This window comes from Sphaeramia orbicularis, chromosome 17 (assembly GCF_902148855.1).
Source record: "Sphaeramia orbicularis chromosome 17, fSphaOr1.1, whole genome shotgun sequence".
NCBI lineage: Eukaryota > Metazoa > Chordata > Actinopteri > Kurtiformes > Apogonidae > Sphaeramia > Sphaeramia orbicularis.
This window is the reverse complement of record NC_043973.1, coordinates 10,234,103-10,252,160: the sequence shown is the minus strand read 5'-3', so window position 1 is coordinate 10,252,160 and position 18,058 is coordinate 10,234,103. Positions and strand designations below refer to the sequence as shown.

Below are 18,058 nucleotides of genomic sequence, written 5' to 3'. Positions count from 1 at the left end.
GAAGGGTGGGGAAGCAAAATTTACAATGAACATTTAGTTGTTTTTTCTCAGCAGGCACTACATCAATTGTTTTGAAACCAAACATATATTGATGTCATAATCATACCTAACACTATTATCCATACCTTTTCAGAAACTTTTGCCCATATGAGTAATCAGGAAAGCAAACGTCAAAGAGTGTGTGATTTGCTGAATGCACTCGTCACACCAAAGGAGATTTCAAAAACAGTTGGAGTGTCCATAAAGACTGTTTATAATATAAAGAAGAGAATGACTATGAGCAAAACTATTACGAGAAAGTCTGGAAGTGGAGGAAGCAACAAAAAACGTACCAAAGCTTTTATTAAAGCTCTCAAATCCAAAATCCTAAAGGATCCAACCAAATCCATGAGAAAAATGGGAATTGAACTTGAGGTAGACAACAAGACCGTTAGAAATGCAGTAAAATATGATTTGAAGTTAAAATCTTACACAAGAACAACAAAACACTTGTTGACAACAGCAACAAATCCAACTTCAGCAATTTTTGGGAATCATGTTTATGGCCGCCTTCTAGCCCAGATCTAAACCCTCTGGATTCTGCTATTTGGGGCGTTTTAGAACATGCTACCATAAGAACATCACACAGCAATGTCGATTTTCTTAAAGGTACTATCAAAGAAGAATGGGAGAAGTCGTCACCCGAATATTTGAGGAACACTTGCGCAAGTTTCAGGAAGCGTGTGAAGGTAGTTATTGAGAAAGGAGGAGGACACATAGAATAAAAACATTTTCTATTATGTAAATTTTCTTGTGGCAAATTAATTCTCATGACTTTCAATAAACTAATTGGTCATACACTGTCTTTCAATCCCTGCCTCAAAATATTGTAAATTTTGCTTCCCCACCCTGTATTGAACTGAAGACCCCTGTACTGAAAACATAGTGAACCAAAATTTGTATGTACCATTACACCCCTAGTGATTACCCATCATGCCTACTGCCTACAGTACAAGCCTGGGGGGCAGTGTTATGATCTGGGGTTGACTCAGTTGGTCAGGTCCAGGTTCAGTAACATTATAATGTCCATATAATGAGGTCAGCTGAACCTGAATGTACTGAAGGATCAGGTCTGAACATCACAGGAATATTATAGAAGTATCCTGTGGACATAGAGTGCATTCTGAATTTATGTCTCACTTGCAGTTATTAGCACAGTTAGTGAAGGTCGGCTGTGTTTATAGAGGGAGATGCATTACCAAAATAAATGCCTGTTTTCATGGTCAAAAGGAGAAACACCATATTTTTGAACATTAAACATGTGTATAGGATTTGGATACCAGCACGTTTTTGGATATGTATACACACAATAAATACAATACAATATATTTTTGCAGCCGACACTTTAAAAAATTTAATATTTCAGTTAATAAGTTAAAAGTAAATAATCAAATATTATTGCACATCACAGTTTCCCTGGGCTTTCAGTGCAGAGTTCAGTGTGGTTGTGGCTTCGGGGAAGAGACTGTTTCCCAAGAATATTGTGCTTTTTGGAATAACAAAAGCCCAATATACACGCAGCCCTCTCCCCTTTCAAGAAACTTGATCCTGCACATCACACTGCACTCTGTAACAAATGCTCGCTCATGTAATCACCTTTTCTTTTTTTTTTTAATCTTTACGATGGCCCTTTCTAAGCCAGAAGAGGCAAAATACATACATTTCTATTTATTGCCAAGGCATCGTTAGGTAAACTACCAGCTCCTATCTCCAGCTTCTGATATTTTATGTCTCAACCAGCGAATCTAGCAGAAAGTCTAAATGTTCCCAGGGTGAACTCAGAGCTTTGTAAAACTACTTCCTCTTTTTATGCACTCTGGGCTTGGAATGAGCTGCAAAACACCATTGCACTCAGAACACTCCCCTCTTTGAATACTTTTAAAGGTATTTTATAAACTGTGATGAAAGAAATATTTTTTACCTTTCAAATAACCTCTACTGGAGGTGTCTGTGTTATGGACATTGCTGGTAGGGCCTGTATATATCTTTTAACTTTCTTATTCTATTTATTCTTTTTTTATCATTACTCTTGTTGGTTCTGTGTAATGTAGGTGTTTTACATATGATTTCTAATCTAAAGTATGTGTTTTCTGTCATCTCTTTTTGTTCTTTTTCCCCCCTCTTTTTACCTGTTGAAAATAAAAGGTAATGAATCTTGACCAGGAGGCACAGTGGGACATTCCAGGATAAATTAAATAACACTGTGCTATACACATACTATGTTCATACTTCTATTTTGTTGACCTTTGCTGTGCACATGAAATGACCTTTTCCCTTTCCTTTTTTATGAAACCTATCATATATATTGAAGATTGAAAAAATACCTCCAGTGTCCTCTGCAAATTTTTTTTTATTTTTTAGCACATTTGTGTGCATGGCAGATGAGTTTTCACCTGATCTGACTATTGCAGAACATTGAATTAAAAGTATTTTGCACAAATATTGGAACATTATGATCCAGGTCCAGTGTAAATAATGCACAATGTTACTGTCACTTTGTCTTGAGAGAACAGCAACTAGATATAACTTCAGTCAGATGTGTCCACTATTGTTGCTTCAAGAACACGTTTGTTCAGTTCTTTCAGTTACAAGCAGTTTTGGATAAAATGTGTTCTATGAGGTCACAGTAATTAAAAAAGATCCCTCAAACCATTCCTGAGGAATCATATTCATAAGAAGTCACAGTAACCTTGACCTTTGAAAACCAAAACATTATCTCAGTACATCAGTTCATCTGTGAGTCCAAGTTGATATTGAACCAAAATTTGAAGACAGACCTTTTATTAGAGATGATTTAGATGCGTCTAAAATAAAGCAATAGTGGCAATTTTATTACTTTTATTATCTGTTATCGGTTGTCAAAGAACCCTCTGTCCAAATCCAAATAAGTCAATTAAGTCATGAAAGTTGGAAATGAGACAATGACAATCTGATATGGTTAACTCTGATCTTATTTCATCATTCATCGATCATTCGTTATCACTGATGACTCGAAGGTTTTTTTTGTACGACATCAGCTGCAACAAAGGATTTCATATGTCAAACATATATTTCCAGAGACAAAATCCTGATGAAATAAAGGCCTTTTTGAGTAGTCCGACTTCATACTGAGGTTAAAAATCTTTTTTTGTATTGATTCTTTAACTTGGTGTATGAAAATGTTACACATGATCCCTCACAGGCTCAGCCTTCATGATGGCGAACACATCAGGACGCTTTGCGGGACAGAAGGCCTTGCTGCTGACCCCCCAACTGAAGGAGAACGACACCCACTGTGTAATCTTCAACTACTACATCGGAGGCAGAGACAACAGCCACCCAGGACACTTAAACGTCTATATCAAAGAAAACAACAGTCCCATGGGGATGCCTGTTTGGAACGTGTCTGGTCCTGCCACTCGTTCCTGGGCACAAGTGGAGCTGGCCATCAGCACCTACTGGCCCAACTTCTACCAGGTGAGAGAACATGGTCTGTGATCAGCTTGGCTTTATAGAATATCTCAGCTCAAAACTAGGCTGCTCATTGTCAGCAGCCAGTATAGTGAAGCCAAAGTCATTAACGGCTGTTCACTGGGTGGAGCAAGACAAATTTATTTTTTGAGAAGGTCCAAACAATCACACAATAGCCCATTCAAAACACCGAAGATTATTGATTTGTGGTGATGCCTCGGTATCCATGGTAATCTGTTCTCTCTTCTCTCCATCCGAGCCAGTTTTTTTTTTTCTTCCATTCCTGAAAACTCATTTTCACTTACCAATGCACATGACTGCTGGCCGGGGCAAGGTGATTTCACACTTGCCTGGCTATTAGTCTTTGCTGGGCTTGTTCCACAAGTCCACCAAATGTTAATTGATGCAGAGAGACCCCTTAACCTCCCAATGGGAGATGGTCCCCCGGTGAATTATTTCATTATGGTCAGGCAGAGCCGGTCCACAGAGGGGTTGACGGGGAGTCCTCCTGCCTGCTCATCATAGCCACCCTGATAACTTAGTTAACAAGGGACACTGCTGTGCAGGGCAGCTCTGTGCTGAATGCAAGATGGGAGACACATGGGAGAGACATATGAACAAAAGGATGAGAGGAGAGGAGAATAATTAGGAAGGACAGAATGTGCAACACCTACAAATGTAGTGAGCATTCACCGGGTGACATAATGTGATGTCAATCTGGTCCAACTATAAGATAAATCGGTAGCACAGTTGCCTAACTCATACACAAATGGCCAAAAGTATCGGGACATGTTGAATTCAGGTGCTTCTTTTCTAACTGGTCTGGGCTACAAAACAATAATGACAAATGTCATGGTATAATTTTATATTGGGATAAATATCATTGTGTCGGTTAGTTTGGTTAAAATTTTTATCTTGCTTCCCAAATGCCTCAGAGATGGTTTTGACTTTATTTCTCTCAGCATTGATTTTCTTTTTTTTTTTTTTTTTTATCCATGACTTTGATTTTAAATGTTGTACCTCTAAATTTCTAAAATATTTTACATGATTGAACTAACTAAAAAATTATTTTCTACCACAACTAACCATCTGCCTTCTTCATATCTTACTGAGGAAGAAAAATCTCCCATTAAACTTTAAGAAACTGTTGATTTTTCTAAACTATACAAAATATTGGGACACATCATGGTTACAGCTGTAAGATGTCCTGTTCATGCTGATTTGTGATAGAAACATCAATATCAATAATCCATATGTTATTTATCACAATATGTAAAATTATATTATGACATTTATCATTATTGTTTTGTATTCCAGACTGAAAAGAAACACCTGAATTCAACATGTCCCAATACTTTTGGCCATTTGTGTATGACTTAGGCAGTTATGTTGAGGCTAACAAAATAGGACTTGTAGTAAGGGATGACTATCATTCAGAAAGGTTGAACACCTGTACCGGTATTAAAAATGATTGGTTTCTCTTTTTAATACTGATTTTTCACTAAACTACATTATACATTACCATACAAATTTTTAGTTTGATTCTTGACTTCCTTTTTTACACTCAGTGCAGTTTGGTAACATAAATGCAACCTCTGTTGCTACTCATTCTGTTTGTGTGCTGCCTCTTGGCCAGGTCGCTATTGTAAATGAGAATCACTTCTCAACTAACTTACTCGGTTAAATAAATAAATAAATAGATAGATAGCATGTCTGGTTCGACCAGCTCTATATGATAAGTGTCATGAGATAACTTTTGTTATGATTTGGTGCTATATAAATAAAATTTGATTGATTGATTGAAATAATGGAGTATAAACCTGTTTGCCGCCATTGATTTTATGTTATTTCTAATTTTCTCTTTTACGTGTCAGCCCCCTTGGAGTTTTCCCTCTCAATATTAAAAATAACGCTCTTTACAACAACTTTAAGCTCCCTGTTAACATAATATGAATATTGATGTTAATTAATTAATAATATGAATGAATATAAAACAGCTGTGTTTGCATCTCAGTGCTTGGACAATATATGCAGCTTCAGTGCTTCATGTTGGGAATTACAGCTCTGTTCAACTTTCTTCCTCCACTAATATTCATTTGAAATGGCTGGAGGGGCAGTGTAAATAACCCCTTGCATCATGGGCCGGGTATAGCATTAACGTTGCTAGTTTAGTGAGTGTTCTGAAGCAGGCAGATATTTAACAAAACACAGCTCACAAATTCATGTGCTAAACATCTTTAACTCCCCTTTGAGACTAAAATAATAAAGTGTGTGAATTGCAGTCTCACGTTCACAATTGCAGAGTCAGTTAAACACACAGCCTATGATTTTCAGTGTGTTTTAGCAAATCTTTGCATGTAGGGTGAGTTCTCAGACCCAAAATGACTTATTATGCATCATAATGTGTTCAGGGAGAATCCAGCATCTGTTACCTTTCAAACCCCAGAGGATGGACTGTCTCTGTTTGTAATTGTTCCAGACCCAAACTGACAACATATGTAAATGCAAGCATGCCAATGATCTTAGCAGCGTTCTCAGAAGAAGAAAAGAAGAGACCAATGCTTGAAATTGTCACTAATTAACAACATGGCACTAATTATAGGTATCTTTAATTGCATAGTAACCTACGCAATTGTCAAAGGGAAGCCACCTGATACTGTGAAATTATTTTTTAATTACCGGTACAGCTTTTAGTCGTCATGAGCCTTTCAGCCTTTTGATAATTACTCTCCTGTCAGGTCATCCCTAAAACTTTTAATTGAGATTGTCATGCATTTCCAAAGCTGCAGAAAACACTATAATTTTCAGAAATTCCATTGCACCACGCAGTTCTATCACATACTGTGAAAAATATAAGCTTGAATATAAGATGGAAAAACTATTATCATCCTTATATACAGAAGTATATCTATGAGCGGGAAAAACCCAAATGTCATCATCTATCTTTATTTTAGTACAGTAGAGCCTATGGCAGTAGCTAATCAATCCTGCTCTAATGTAGTACTTAGCCAAGTCCCTTAGGGATAGCAGTATGGTGTTGTAGACACTGAATGTCGGGTTCACTGTCTGTCTCACTGACAAATGAGAATGGTGAACTTTCTCGTGACATCAACGGCTTTCGTCCCATGTGAATATTTTCACTCTGTGGGTCAGGCCCAATTATGCACTGCACTATCATTGATGTTGGAATCAATTATATCACAGCTATTAGGCAGGCTGACTGATGTCTGTTGCACAAACAAAGGATTTCAATTAGAGAGTGGGGGCCAGTTCATTTGTCTGGTGGCGATATATGGAGTGGTTGGCCTTTTAATTTCCTTTAAATTAGCCTGTAATGAGGCCATAATTGGCACCCAAGACATTCACTTTCATATTTCATGAGACAAAAAAAGAAATTTATAATTAGACAGCCTTATCTGAAGGCATCCTGCCTCCCAGATGACAATGGTAACTATCTGTGCCTCCATATTCCAGGGCTACAAAAGGAATCTTAGAGATGTGCAGCCTAATGACAGTCAAGCCTCGCGGACAAAAGTTTCTGGATAATACTGTATCCATTAATATATACCATTCACTGGAAGATATAGGTTTATATTTAGGAAAATAATGGCATGCAAAACATGTGTGAGTGTGTGGTGTAATGGGTCTCTGCACCACGCCCTGGGTTTGGCGAGCGACTGGCATCCTGTTTCCCTTTTTATCACACTGTGGACCGTGGAGTACATAACTCTGACATTCTGTAGAGACACGCCCTCCATCAGGGCTTTAGGCCATTTGTTATGTAGGAGAAGTTGACCCTTAAAATAGGGTCATGTTAGTCCCACACAGCACAGTTGTACTGGGTTTTGGGGTTTCTGTTGTCAGAGATAGCAACAAACACGTCAGCTAGTAACTCTAGATGCACAGCAACTGTTAAAGCCAACAAACGTTGCATAGAAATAGCCTGAAATAGTGGATGCACACAAAATGCGATGAAACGACACTCATACTTCATTCACATCTAATGTACAGTATGGACCCACAGATAGGAGAGTTTTGTTTGACAGAAATAGTCCATGTAGTAACGTTTGAGTTACTAGAACTCTGATTTTCATAAGAAATAGTGCTGTTGAATATGCTAATAGGTAAGAAAGCAGAAAATCTAAGGAATTTTTACCTCAAAAAATAAATGTATTACTGCCAAGAAGGGAAAATGTTTTTTTTTCATTGTATACATATGCATGGTTAGACATTCTAAAAATATATTTTTATGTTCTATCAAGATATTTCCACATCATAACGCCATACACAAGGATCACATTAGATCAAGAAAGTTACTGTCAAATCATAATTTGAGTTGCAACCAAAAATTTCTAAGTGTAAGATTCTAACTCAATAAAATATTTTATGTGAAAATGTCTTTTTTCTAAAATGACAAAAAAAAAATCATACATTGTGGAAAACACAAAACAAATGTATTATACCTTCTGCTATCATGGAAATGCCTCGTGATTATGACAAAATATCTGTTACAATATGAAAATATCCTGTAATGTGAAAAATATCTTTTTCTAACAATCCTGTCGCATTATAATGTGATAATAATCCATTGGTTTTTCGTTTACTGGCCTGGCAGCAATACCTTTCCATACTTTGTGGGTAAAAAAGGTGAAATTTGAGGAAGTTTAAAAATTGCTGTGCTGTTTTCTCCTCCATATACGAGGTGGTTGTCACAGACTGTGTGCTAATCGTCTTAAGGCTCAAACTTAATTTAACACTCGCATGTCATATCACCTATCAACTGTGACATATTGTGGAAATAATGTCAGTGGCCTGCAGCTGTGTGACCAGCTGCAGCTCAGCTAAGAGCAGATCACATTAGCCTGAGCTGGACTGGACGGCGTGCAGAGGCAGCTTCCCTCCAGTCGGTGCCGTTGGAAGACATGTGCCCATTTATCATTGGTGTTATGAGTCTTCTCTCTCTTCCCTCAGATTGTGTTTGAAGCCGTAACCTCAGGGCAGCGTGGCTTGCTGGCCATCAAAGACGTCGTGGTCCAGGGCCACCAGTGCAGTAAGTCCTTTTTCCCTTCACCATAAAAGAATATCATCAAACAGCCGCTGTCCTTTCCATGACACCCCTCCAAATACCTGTATCATTGTTCTATCCAAGGCCCTCTAGTCAAACAAAGGACCTTCAAAGACGGTGCTACAGTCGATCCAAAGTGTAAACCGCCCTCCTCCTAACTCCCTTAAGATTTATGAGCATAGTGTTGACATGCTGAATTGTGCTCTGGAAATAAAGTTTGAGTGGCTGTGTTAAATCGCTCCTTTGAGAGATGGGAGAAACCGTGCAAAAAATGGGATGAAAAACAAATACCAGCATTACAATACGCCGTGGCTGCGTATTTGCAATCGACTATTTTTCTCCCTCCCTTAAGGATGTTCAGTAAAGGATCTCGCCTTTTAGATTCTGCTTCCCTCGACGAATAGAAGTACAAGCACTTGAGCTAATGAACAAGTAATCACAAGCATATTTACAAATTTTTTCCTCTGCTTTCGCTTTAGAAATCGGCTTCCACAATCAGAGTACAGGGATGAGAGCTCTTCATGATTCTATAGCTATGTTTTTTGAGCGCTGAGAATCACATTAGTACATATGGAGCTCTTTAAGTTTATACTAAGAGGTTTTCATGCTCTGCAGTCTAAGTCTAAATCGATATCACACAGGTTTTCATCAATTGATTTGTACTTGGCGCTACCCTTCCCAGCTCAAGTATCAAGCGCTGATTGTTATACGCTAATGACCTGGTTACCATTTGAAAGCAGCTGAATTCCTACAAATGTTATGTCAATACGATGGATTTATATAGCAATAGGTGTTGCATATAAATGTATTCGAGCAAATCGATAAAGCCTTGCAACGTGATCAATGTTTAAATGTGTAAAAATGTGAGCCAATCAATAACCCACTCAGTGGCAATTGGGTTTCTTTGAGTGATAAGCAAAGTGATCAGAGCAACTCCTCAGTGGCCAACAGCCAATTCATTTTCTATTTATATGACCGTGTGGAATGTCTAGTGCAAAGGTGTGATTATGCCACTGGGTGGTCCGCCTCACCTTCCATCATTAAAGAAGACATTAGCGATGAGAAAAAAATGGATTTGTCTTTTTTGGCAGGGATGGATTGACAGGACAAAGTCATAAAAGAGGTGCAGTTCAAAGACGGCGTTGTAAAACATTAAGCAGAAGTGAAAGTCTTGATGATGAAAGTGATAGAATTAGCTTTTGCCAACTCTTTAGAGATTTGATTATGTTTCGAATCAAGGTCGCTCCACTGAATTGCCCTATTTTCCTATGCAGAATAGTGGTACTAATCAAAAATGTTCTACATAAGTTATTTTCTGTGAACTATCCTAGTCAGAGAACATACTGATAATGAGCACACTTGTAAAAGAGGATAATGCTTTTGGAAAAATCCCCCCAATCAGTGACAGGAGGCAGTTAAGAGACAGCAGAAATTGGGTTTTTGATAGATGCGATATTGGCCTCTGGTGTCTAATTTTTAGAGATTTAGGTGGAATGTTCCTTGTAAAAGGATGCTGGCCTCTGGCACTCAGAGGTTTCAGATAATAAAATAAAGAACAGTATCCAGTTAAGGCCATTTTTCTCAGACCTTGGATTTTAAAATGCAGTCCTTGGCACAAGTGTTATGAACTACAAAATGGGCGGATGAAGCCCAGTGCTGTTCATGGGATGTACTGCAGTCTGACATGGTTACTCAATGCAGGAATTAGTACTATTTCATTGTTTTAATCTTTACTAAATACTCTTTTCAAAGAACCCTAACCCTGACCCCAACACTAATCCTGATGATCGCTGGTGAGCTGTAGAAAGTTAAGATATTATAAAAATAAAACCAATCAGAACCAAGTCAGACTGTCTCCACATGTATTTTACTCCAACCTAATAAGTATTGTATCTTTATTTCTTAGTGAACACACCTCATTTCCTGACTATAAAAGGAGTGGAGGTCAATGCTGGTCAGACAGCATCTTTTCACTGCACCGTCAACGGACGCAAAAGGGACAACTTTCGCCTTTGGCTTCAGGTGAGTCTTTGTGATAATTTCCCTCAAAATAGAAATCAGGAAAGAAAACAGAGCAGAAGTTAAAATACACGCCATTCTACATTTATATCTAGAGCCCAAAAAAAGGAGGTGTAAGTCACTCAGACCACTTTAACGACAATAATGTTTATGTAATTTTTACCTGACAATACCTGAATTCTGAAGCTATAAATCCTGTATCAGAACTGACAACCAGCTTCTTGAAAACTGTGCCATTCCAACTCTCACACCAATATCTTCTTTGAGTAGGATGTTGAGACTATTACATGTTCCAGGCCTCTCCTAATAGTCATGTTTAATACATGTTTAATACTAAGTCCCTGCTTTAATGACATCTTAAATGGCAACTTTTCTAGATTGGTCCCCATCATAGCATTTTATCTCAATAATCTAGACAAACCATTTTGTGAAATCTGGGAGATTTTTGGGCTCCAACTCATGATATCAAAGAAGTAAAAAAAAAAAAAAAAAAAAAAAAAAAAAGAAAAGAAAAAAACATGGTCTAACATCTGCATATTGAACAAGCTGAAGCTCTTTGGTGTTCCTTTTGAGGAACTCTGTCAAAAAACCACTGCAGAAAATAAAACTGTCAGAAATAAAAGCATGAATGAGTTTAGGAAGGTTGACTTTTGACAGGAAGTTCCTGAGTTTGGCTGCATTCATAATATATTAAAAAGCTGATATCACTGATTTTATGTGGCTGCTTGCTTTAAGTCCAGTGTCGGCTGGATCCATTGATGTTTCATTTAGTCAGTTGCTAAAAATGTACAGATGCACAGTTTTATTAGATTTTCATCATAAAAAAGATAAACTCCTGCATTTCTAATAACTGTCAATACATGATATGTAACAATATATATTAAAAGATGCAATGTTATTCTATATTGATTTGAATGTGTGTTTTTAGAAATGCAGGACTTAATACATACTGAAGTGAAAATGTGTCACATGTTGTCAACTTAGCATGTTACATAGTGTTTTACACACACATAGTTTTACACACACTGCATCCATTTTTGGCATGTGCATGGCTTTTGCCTGTAGTTCTAGTTTTATTATTTCATATATTTTATTATTCTTTTTTTCCCATGCTGCTGTTTAGATCTCTGTTATGTTTAAAGTCCAGGCATTCATTTATAACAAAATCATTGAAGTTATTAATTTTAATTATAAGTTAATAATAAATTATCATAAGTTGATAATTCTTATTTCTAAATGAGACGGACTGCACTTAATTTAAATGTAGATCACGTTAATACAAAATGACTGTATTCATCCTAGAGTTTGGATGATTTTTAAAGGCTCATATAATTATAGTAGCTTTTACCAGGAAAAGCTGATGGATGATTAATGATAACTGATATCACTGCCCTGTTTGAAATGATTATTGACTTTATTATAAACCCCTGTTGAACAGATCACTTACAGTAATAAATCAGTCAGCATATCAGCCTGCAACGCTGAACATGAAACACATAGTAATGACTCAGTAAACCTGGAGCTGAACATCCAACAATACTGAGTAAATGTCCTGTTGGCACTGATTAATTGGTCAAAGTGATTAATCGGTCCATCTGGAGTATACATATTTAATTCCCTTGCTGTGGTGTGTATGGTACACCTATGAAATGGAAACAGAGGAAACACTGCACATTAAACATGTAAAGCTATCAACTCTGAGTCTTGATATCCAAGAAAAAAGCAGAAAAATTCAAGAGAAATATTTCAATCTGTGTTAAATGCTAAACTTACGTGAGTTAATTTAAATTGCAAATTGCAGTGGGAGGTTAAATCATCTAATTTTATCTGTTAACTAAATGTATAAGCCGTCATAAAACACATGTATCATCTGTAAGCTACTGAATAAATAATAGCTCACACACACCTGGTATATGCTGTGCCCTTGTGTTTGAGATTTCACCTGCACTCCACATTTCTAGAGGCCACTGTGCCTGGGAGGCAGGGGATTACAATTGTTTCAGATCACCGCAGTATGGTCTTAACCTATATAGATGTTAGCTCGGTGGATACTGTGTACTATATCCGGCACCACCGAGCTGCACAGCAGTCTTGAATTGACCTTGTTCTGAGCAGCAAAGGTAGTGCATCTGGCAGACATAACCCTGCCGGCTCTGCTACTAAGCACACTGTCACACATGTGATCAGTGGGAGCATGACGCCGGGTAAAGGTCCTCTGCCAGGTACTCCATCATTTTAACAAACACGTCCTCATTAGCACAGAAGCTGGAAAACAAACATTAAGTGAAGTCCCCCGATGACAGTAATGAAGAAATATTTCTAATGAACAAATGTCCCCCATCTGCCTGCTGTGAGGGGTGACAGCTGGGGAGAACCCACTGTGTGTATGTGTGCGCGCATGTGTGTGAGTGCGTTGTTGTGTGATAAATGTATTCCTACTATCAGCCGCCGATGGGAATGATGGAACGACACAAACAAACACACACAGGAGCCAACAACAAGTACGCTCAACTTCTGAAACACACAAGGTCGAGCCACTTTGCTTATTAAACCCTTCCATTTCGGAGGCTCACTCGTGTGTTTGTCTCCGTTCCAAACAGGGCATCGGTGGAAGGGAGGCCCCGATGAAAGCCACTAAACCTTGGAACAACCGGCGCTTCATAGGCACTTTCGACGTGGAGAACACAACCAAGGGCGACTCAGGCCGCTACCGCTGCATTGTCCACTCAGACAAAGGGGTTGGAGTGTCCAATTATGGAGAACTAACTATAAAACGTGAGTATCGGTCCCAAAGCAAGAGAGAAAAACAGACAGACTCTATGAACACAGCTCAAACAGCAGGAATGTTTTCCCATTTGCATGACCTCCATGCACACAGCAAAGTCAACCAGAGATAAACAGGAAATGCTGCATGTTTTCAGATGAAAATGTCCTCTAAGGCGATGCTAAAATAGTAGGTTTTTATGTTGATTTGTTATCCAGAGGACTTTTAATACTTCCCTTGTAAAGGCTGTCCTTGACTGAGCACAATTCCATCCTAAAAGATCACAAAGGCAAGAGGCACCAGGGTTTACAGTAACCTCACTGATATTTCACTCCTACAGTCATTTGATATGAATTTATGGACTCGTCTGAAACTAAATCCTGCAAGGCCTCACTTTCCTACAGCCCTATAGCCCGGTAATGGCCTTCTATATTTCTTCACCTCAATTTTCTCCCTGTGCTCTCAATTGAATTTACTGCCCCGATTTTTTTCTTTCTTTTTTTTTTGTCTCCAAGCTTTATGTGATTGATAGGTTTAATCCTGGCTGTCCAGATCGAGGTCTGTCAATCATACTAGAATGGCCAGGCCCAGACACGAGCAGAGTGAAGAAGGGAGATAAAGTCTCTCTGCCCAAGTGTATCAGTGAGTTTCAGCAGTGTACTCAAAGAAAATTTACTGACATGCTGGAGGCACTTCAAAACCACACTTGTGCATAAATTCAAGCAACACAATCACTTGCACATTCTCTCGCTAGGCAGCAATATTTTTGCTGATGGCTGCCTTCGATGCGTTACTAGATATAGTTTTACACAAGACAAACCAGTAAAGTGTAAAGAGCCTTTGTCATAAATATTTAAATTGCAGTAATTTTCTAGATTTAGGCATTTATCAAGTCTTACGATGCATCCCCCACTTAAAATTCTGCAGAGATTTCACACCTCGCTAACTTCAACATAAGCCAGCCTGTCGAGGAAGAAAAGAGGCGTTTTCACGGTTATAAGTGTCACACATAAAAAAGCTGATATCTCCTCTTATCGTACCAGTCATAAAACAAGTGCTTAACCCTCCTAGCAATGTGTCTGAGTCGTAAATCCTCCTTAAATGTGTATTCACGACGTCCGTGACTCGTTTTGGAGGAGTGACCACGGAAGGTTCCTGTGGATTATGAGCTTGCGACAGTCACAAGCAGCATCTCACCCCCCCCCCCCCTCCACACACACACACACACACACACACACACACACACACACACACACACACACACACACACACACACACACCTCATTACCATACACTGCCTTTTTCTTCAACATGAGGAGAGTGAATGCTTGATTATCCCAGATAATCACTTCTGCCTTTCATGCCAGTATTCACTCAGATTTATGCGACTATGTAGAGGTGCTCTTCATATCTTTCCAGAGCACCATACAGATTGGCCTGCTGCAGCACCCCCCACCCCGTTCTTTCCCAGGCCCTCCCCATGTGACAGGCTCTCCTGTAGAGCAACCAGTGGTTCTGAAAGGGGCATAATTACTCCCTGTCCGAAGTTCTGCCTTGTGGTTCTTTTCTTGGCCTGGTTAGAATCACCTGGAGCCAAGCATTCGCTGTGCTCTGCTCTAGTATTCTGGGCCACAGTATGAACTCAAGGCTGCTTAGGCGTGGCCGTGTCAACACTAATGAGAGCAGTCACCAAAAATCGAAGACCAGTCAGTCAAGCTCATCATTTTACTGTGGCTGCCTCCTTTAATAATCAGTTCTTTACTCTACACAGTCCAATTAGGAGAACCAGCAGCATAATTCGGACCTCTTGCATCTTAATAAGAGAAGTTCAGTGGATGTTATGGGGTTTGTAATCAAGAGGATTTGTAATCAGTCAGGTCTAACTCATCTAATAACACAGCAGAGCTCTGTATGTCTGGTAGGGCTAAGATGATTAATCAGTCAATAGGAAGACAGCTTTCAGAAACTATCTTTTAGCCTTAAATGCCAAACATTCTTTTGGTTCCAACTTGGTAAATGACATGCCATTTCTATTTTTAAAATTTCGTTTCAAAGGGGGCATATAATACACTTGTTTCAGCTCATACCACTCAGATCACTTAGTCACCCGTGCCTATGCACTGCTGGTATTCAGTTCTGTTCCAAAAAGAGCTGTTTCAGCGTCTGTTGCTTTAAATGCAAAGGAGCTGCCATTGCCCCTTTCCTGTCGGTGCCATTGATACCATCATGTAGATAGGTTTGTCTATGCTTTCATCAGTTAAGGCGTGATATCTTTGTCTTTAACCCTTATGTCTACATTATAGATCTCCTATGGAGATCATATGGAAATGTGTAGACATGGAAATTAATAATATACTTTTGTAAGCTTAGGTCCTTGGGAGACTCCAAGTATCTAAAACACACTTGTTTCTGTAGATTTTAGAAAACATAATGTTTACCAGTGTGAATTTCTATTGTTACTTGGGGCCATATCATTTAAACATTTGAACAAAACTTTGGTACATTGCATACATACATCTGTAAATAAACATTTCAGTCAAATCAGAGAGGTCTTCATCAGCAATAGTGGTGACAACAGTTACCGTGATCCCCATGCTTCTTTGCAGTGTCATCTCCGACAATGTCTTCTGTTCTTGTTTTAATGGAGAGACCTCTAGAGGCACAAATTACATTCTCTGTGTTTACATTAATATTCAGGCTTTTAATTGAGCATATTTAGGTCTCAAATGTTTTGAGTGTTTCCCAGTTTTATGGCACTTTGTGGACGTGTATGAATGTAATCCTTCGCTGCTCTGTGTTCGTGCTCCGTGCCTGTAGTGTGTAACTCTGCAGTGGGTCTGTGTGTATGCTGCTGTGCGTGTTAATGCATGTATATATGAGCGTGCATTTGTGTGGTTGCGTTCTGGCAGGCAGGTGCTGCAGTCGAGGAGGACGCAGCTGTCGTCATGCCATTTGCCTGTCTGGTCCACATCAAGACAACAGCTGCTCACTGACCCTCACGTATGGCCTCCACTGTCATTTGCGCGCTGTCAACATCTCCAGCCAGCACAGAGCACAGTTCGCAGCCCCATCCAGACCCCTCACTTCTGCAAAATGCCTCACTGGGCTTAAACAGTGGGAAATGACTTGTTAATATCCTAAAATGTTTCAGCACTTGAGTGCATTTCAAACTGGTAATCCGTTATTTTCAATATGCCTTGTATGGCTGTTCAACAGAGGATTACTGCACCTGCAGGAGTTATTTCATCAGCATAAGCTGCAGGTACTTTTGTGAAGCATTTTTTCAAAGTTAAATGAAATGCTTATTGCTATAATATTGTACATCACACTGCTTTCTCATATTGAGAAAGCGATGGTCTTACATGATATCTTGAATGATATGATGAAATGATGACATTGAGTTAAATGGCAACGATGAGAACTGTTTTACATGCTGCAAAAAAAAATCATTTCATTCACATAAAGCGTCACAGTAATGAAATAAATACAGATAAAACCATTGTAGGTGGGAGTAAATTTAAGAGTTGTTGTAACTTTTGGAGGACATCAGTTAGTTAAATTTTGTGTCATGCAGCTAAATTTCTCACCTTGTGGAATAGTCATATCTGAGTCACCATCTAGAAAACTCATATTTTGACACCCGTTTGGTTCTGTACACCACAAGGTTTCAGCAAAAAAAAATGCCTGGGCAAATGTTCAGGAAAAACTTTAAGAGCCTACATGTCCGTTCCTTCTCAGTTCTTGTATAAATCAAAAGTATTATTGTATTATTTTTCTAGTATAACTGTAGAGTGTTAATTGTCTAATACACTTTTAGTAAGTAATTGAGAATTTTTGTCTAAATGGATTATAATCTATATTTTTACAGTGTATAAAATGAAACTGTAATTTGAAAGAAATCATAAATGGTGCTGAGCATACAGATTCTGCATCTGCCTTTGGGTTCTGATTTTTAATCTCATCCGATGCACAACTAGGCTCTGCAATAAAAATCTGGATTTGTTCTTAAATGATAAAAAATCCTTAATGCAATCAAATAAATTCTATGTACTTAACTTTTTAGAAAGCTGCATGTTTTTCCAATGATCTGCCACTCTGCTGTAATGAATGCTTTCAGAGAGCATGTGCTGTTTTCTGTCGTTATGTCAGTCTGAACATAATGGTACTTAACCTCGTTAAAACCCTTTTAAGACATAACCACAGACTATAAAAGACCATCAAAACAAACTCAATGCTGAACCCAGATTTTGGATCACGTCATTGTCCTGTCTGGCAACATCGTGGAAACTGGTGCACTGTGTCTAAGTCCAGCTGAAGACCTGCTGGATTAGCTGGTTCACTTTAGGTGATGTTTGACAGCAACACTGGAAGTGTGGATTAGGAGGAGTTCAGAGACCTGCAGCAGAGGTCACTGTCGGGTAACCATCTGCTTGGGGAGAGCCTCCAATTCTCTGCAGGACACTTCAGTCAGATCCTAATGTGTCTGGAGACCTCTAGCTCTCCATGACAACTCCATGAGAAGCAGCCAGGCGACTAATGGTATTATTCTGTTACATGTGTGTGCTCATTAGAGCTACTCACTGTGGCCTCTGGGACATATGACTATTGTTGTACGTGACAAGGGTAGATTCCTGAGCAGCGCCACGGCTCTGGGTCATACTCCAGCTCTTTGTTGATAATATCAAGTCAGTAGCACCAGAAAATGTGTTCATTGTATAAAA

At 38.7% G+C, this 18,058-nt stretch overlaps 1 protein-coding gene across 11 annotated transcripts in view; it reads left to right on the top strand.

The window, feature by feature from the left end:
- LOC115437576 (receptor-type tyrosine-protein phosphatase mu) overlaps positions 1 to 18,058 on the top strand; it is a 223,682-nt gene that overhangs the window by 69,453 nt on the left and 136,171 nt on the right. For all 11 annotated transcript variants that reach the window (XM_030160827.1, XM_030160833.1, XM_030160832.1 and 8 more), the window contains exons 3-6: positions 3,221 to 3,495; positions 8,461 to 8,539; positions 10,461 to 10,576; positions 13,174 to 13,348. In XM_030160827.1, coding sequence (XP_030016687.1) covers positions 3,221 to 3,495; positions 8,461 to 8,539; positions 10,461 to 10,576; positions 13,174 to 13,348 — 645 coding nt within the window. The remainder of the gene's footprint in view (positions 1 to 3,220; positions 3,496 to 8,460; positions 8,540 to 10,460; positions 10,577 to 13,173; positions 13,349 to 18,058) is intronic.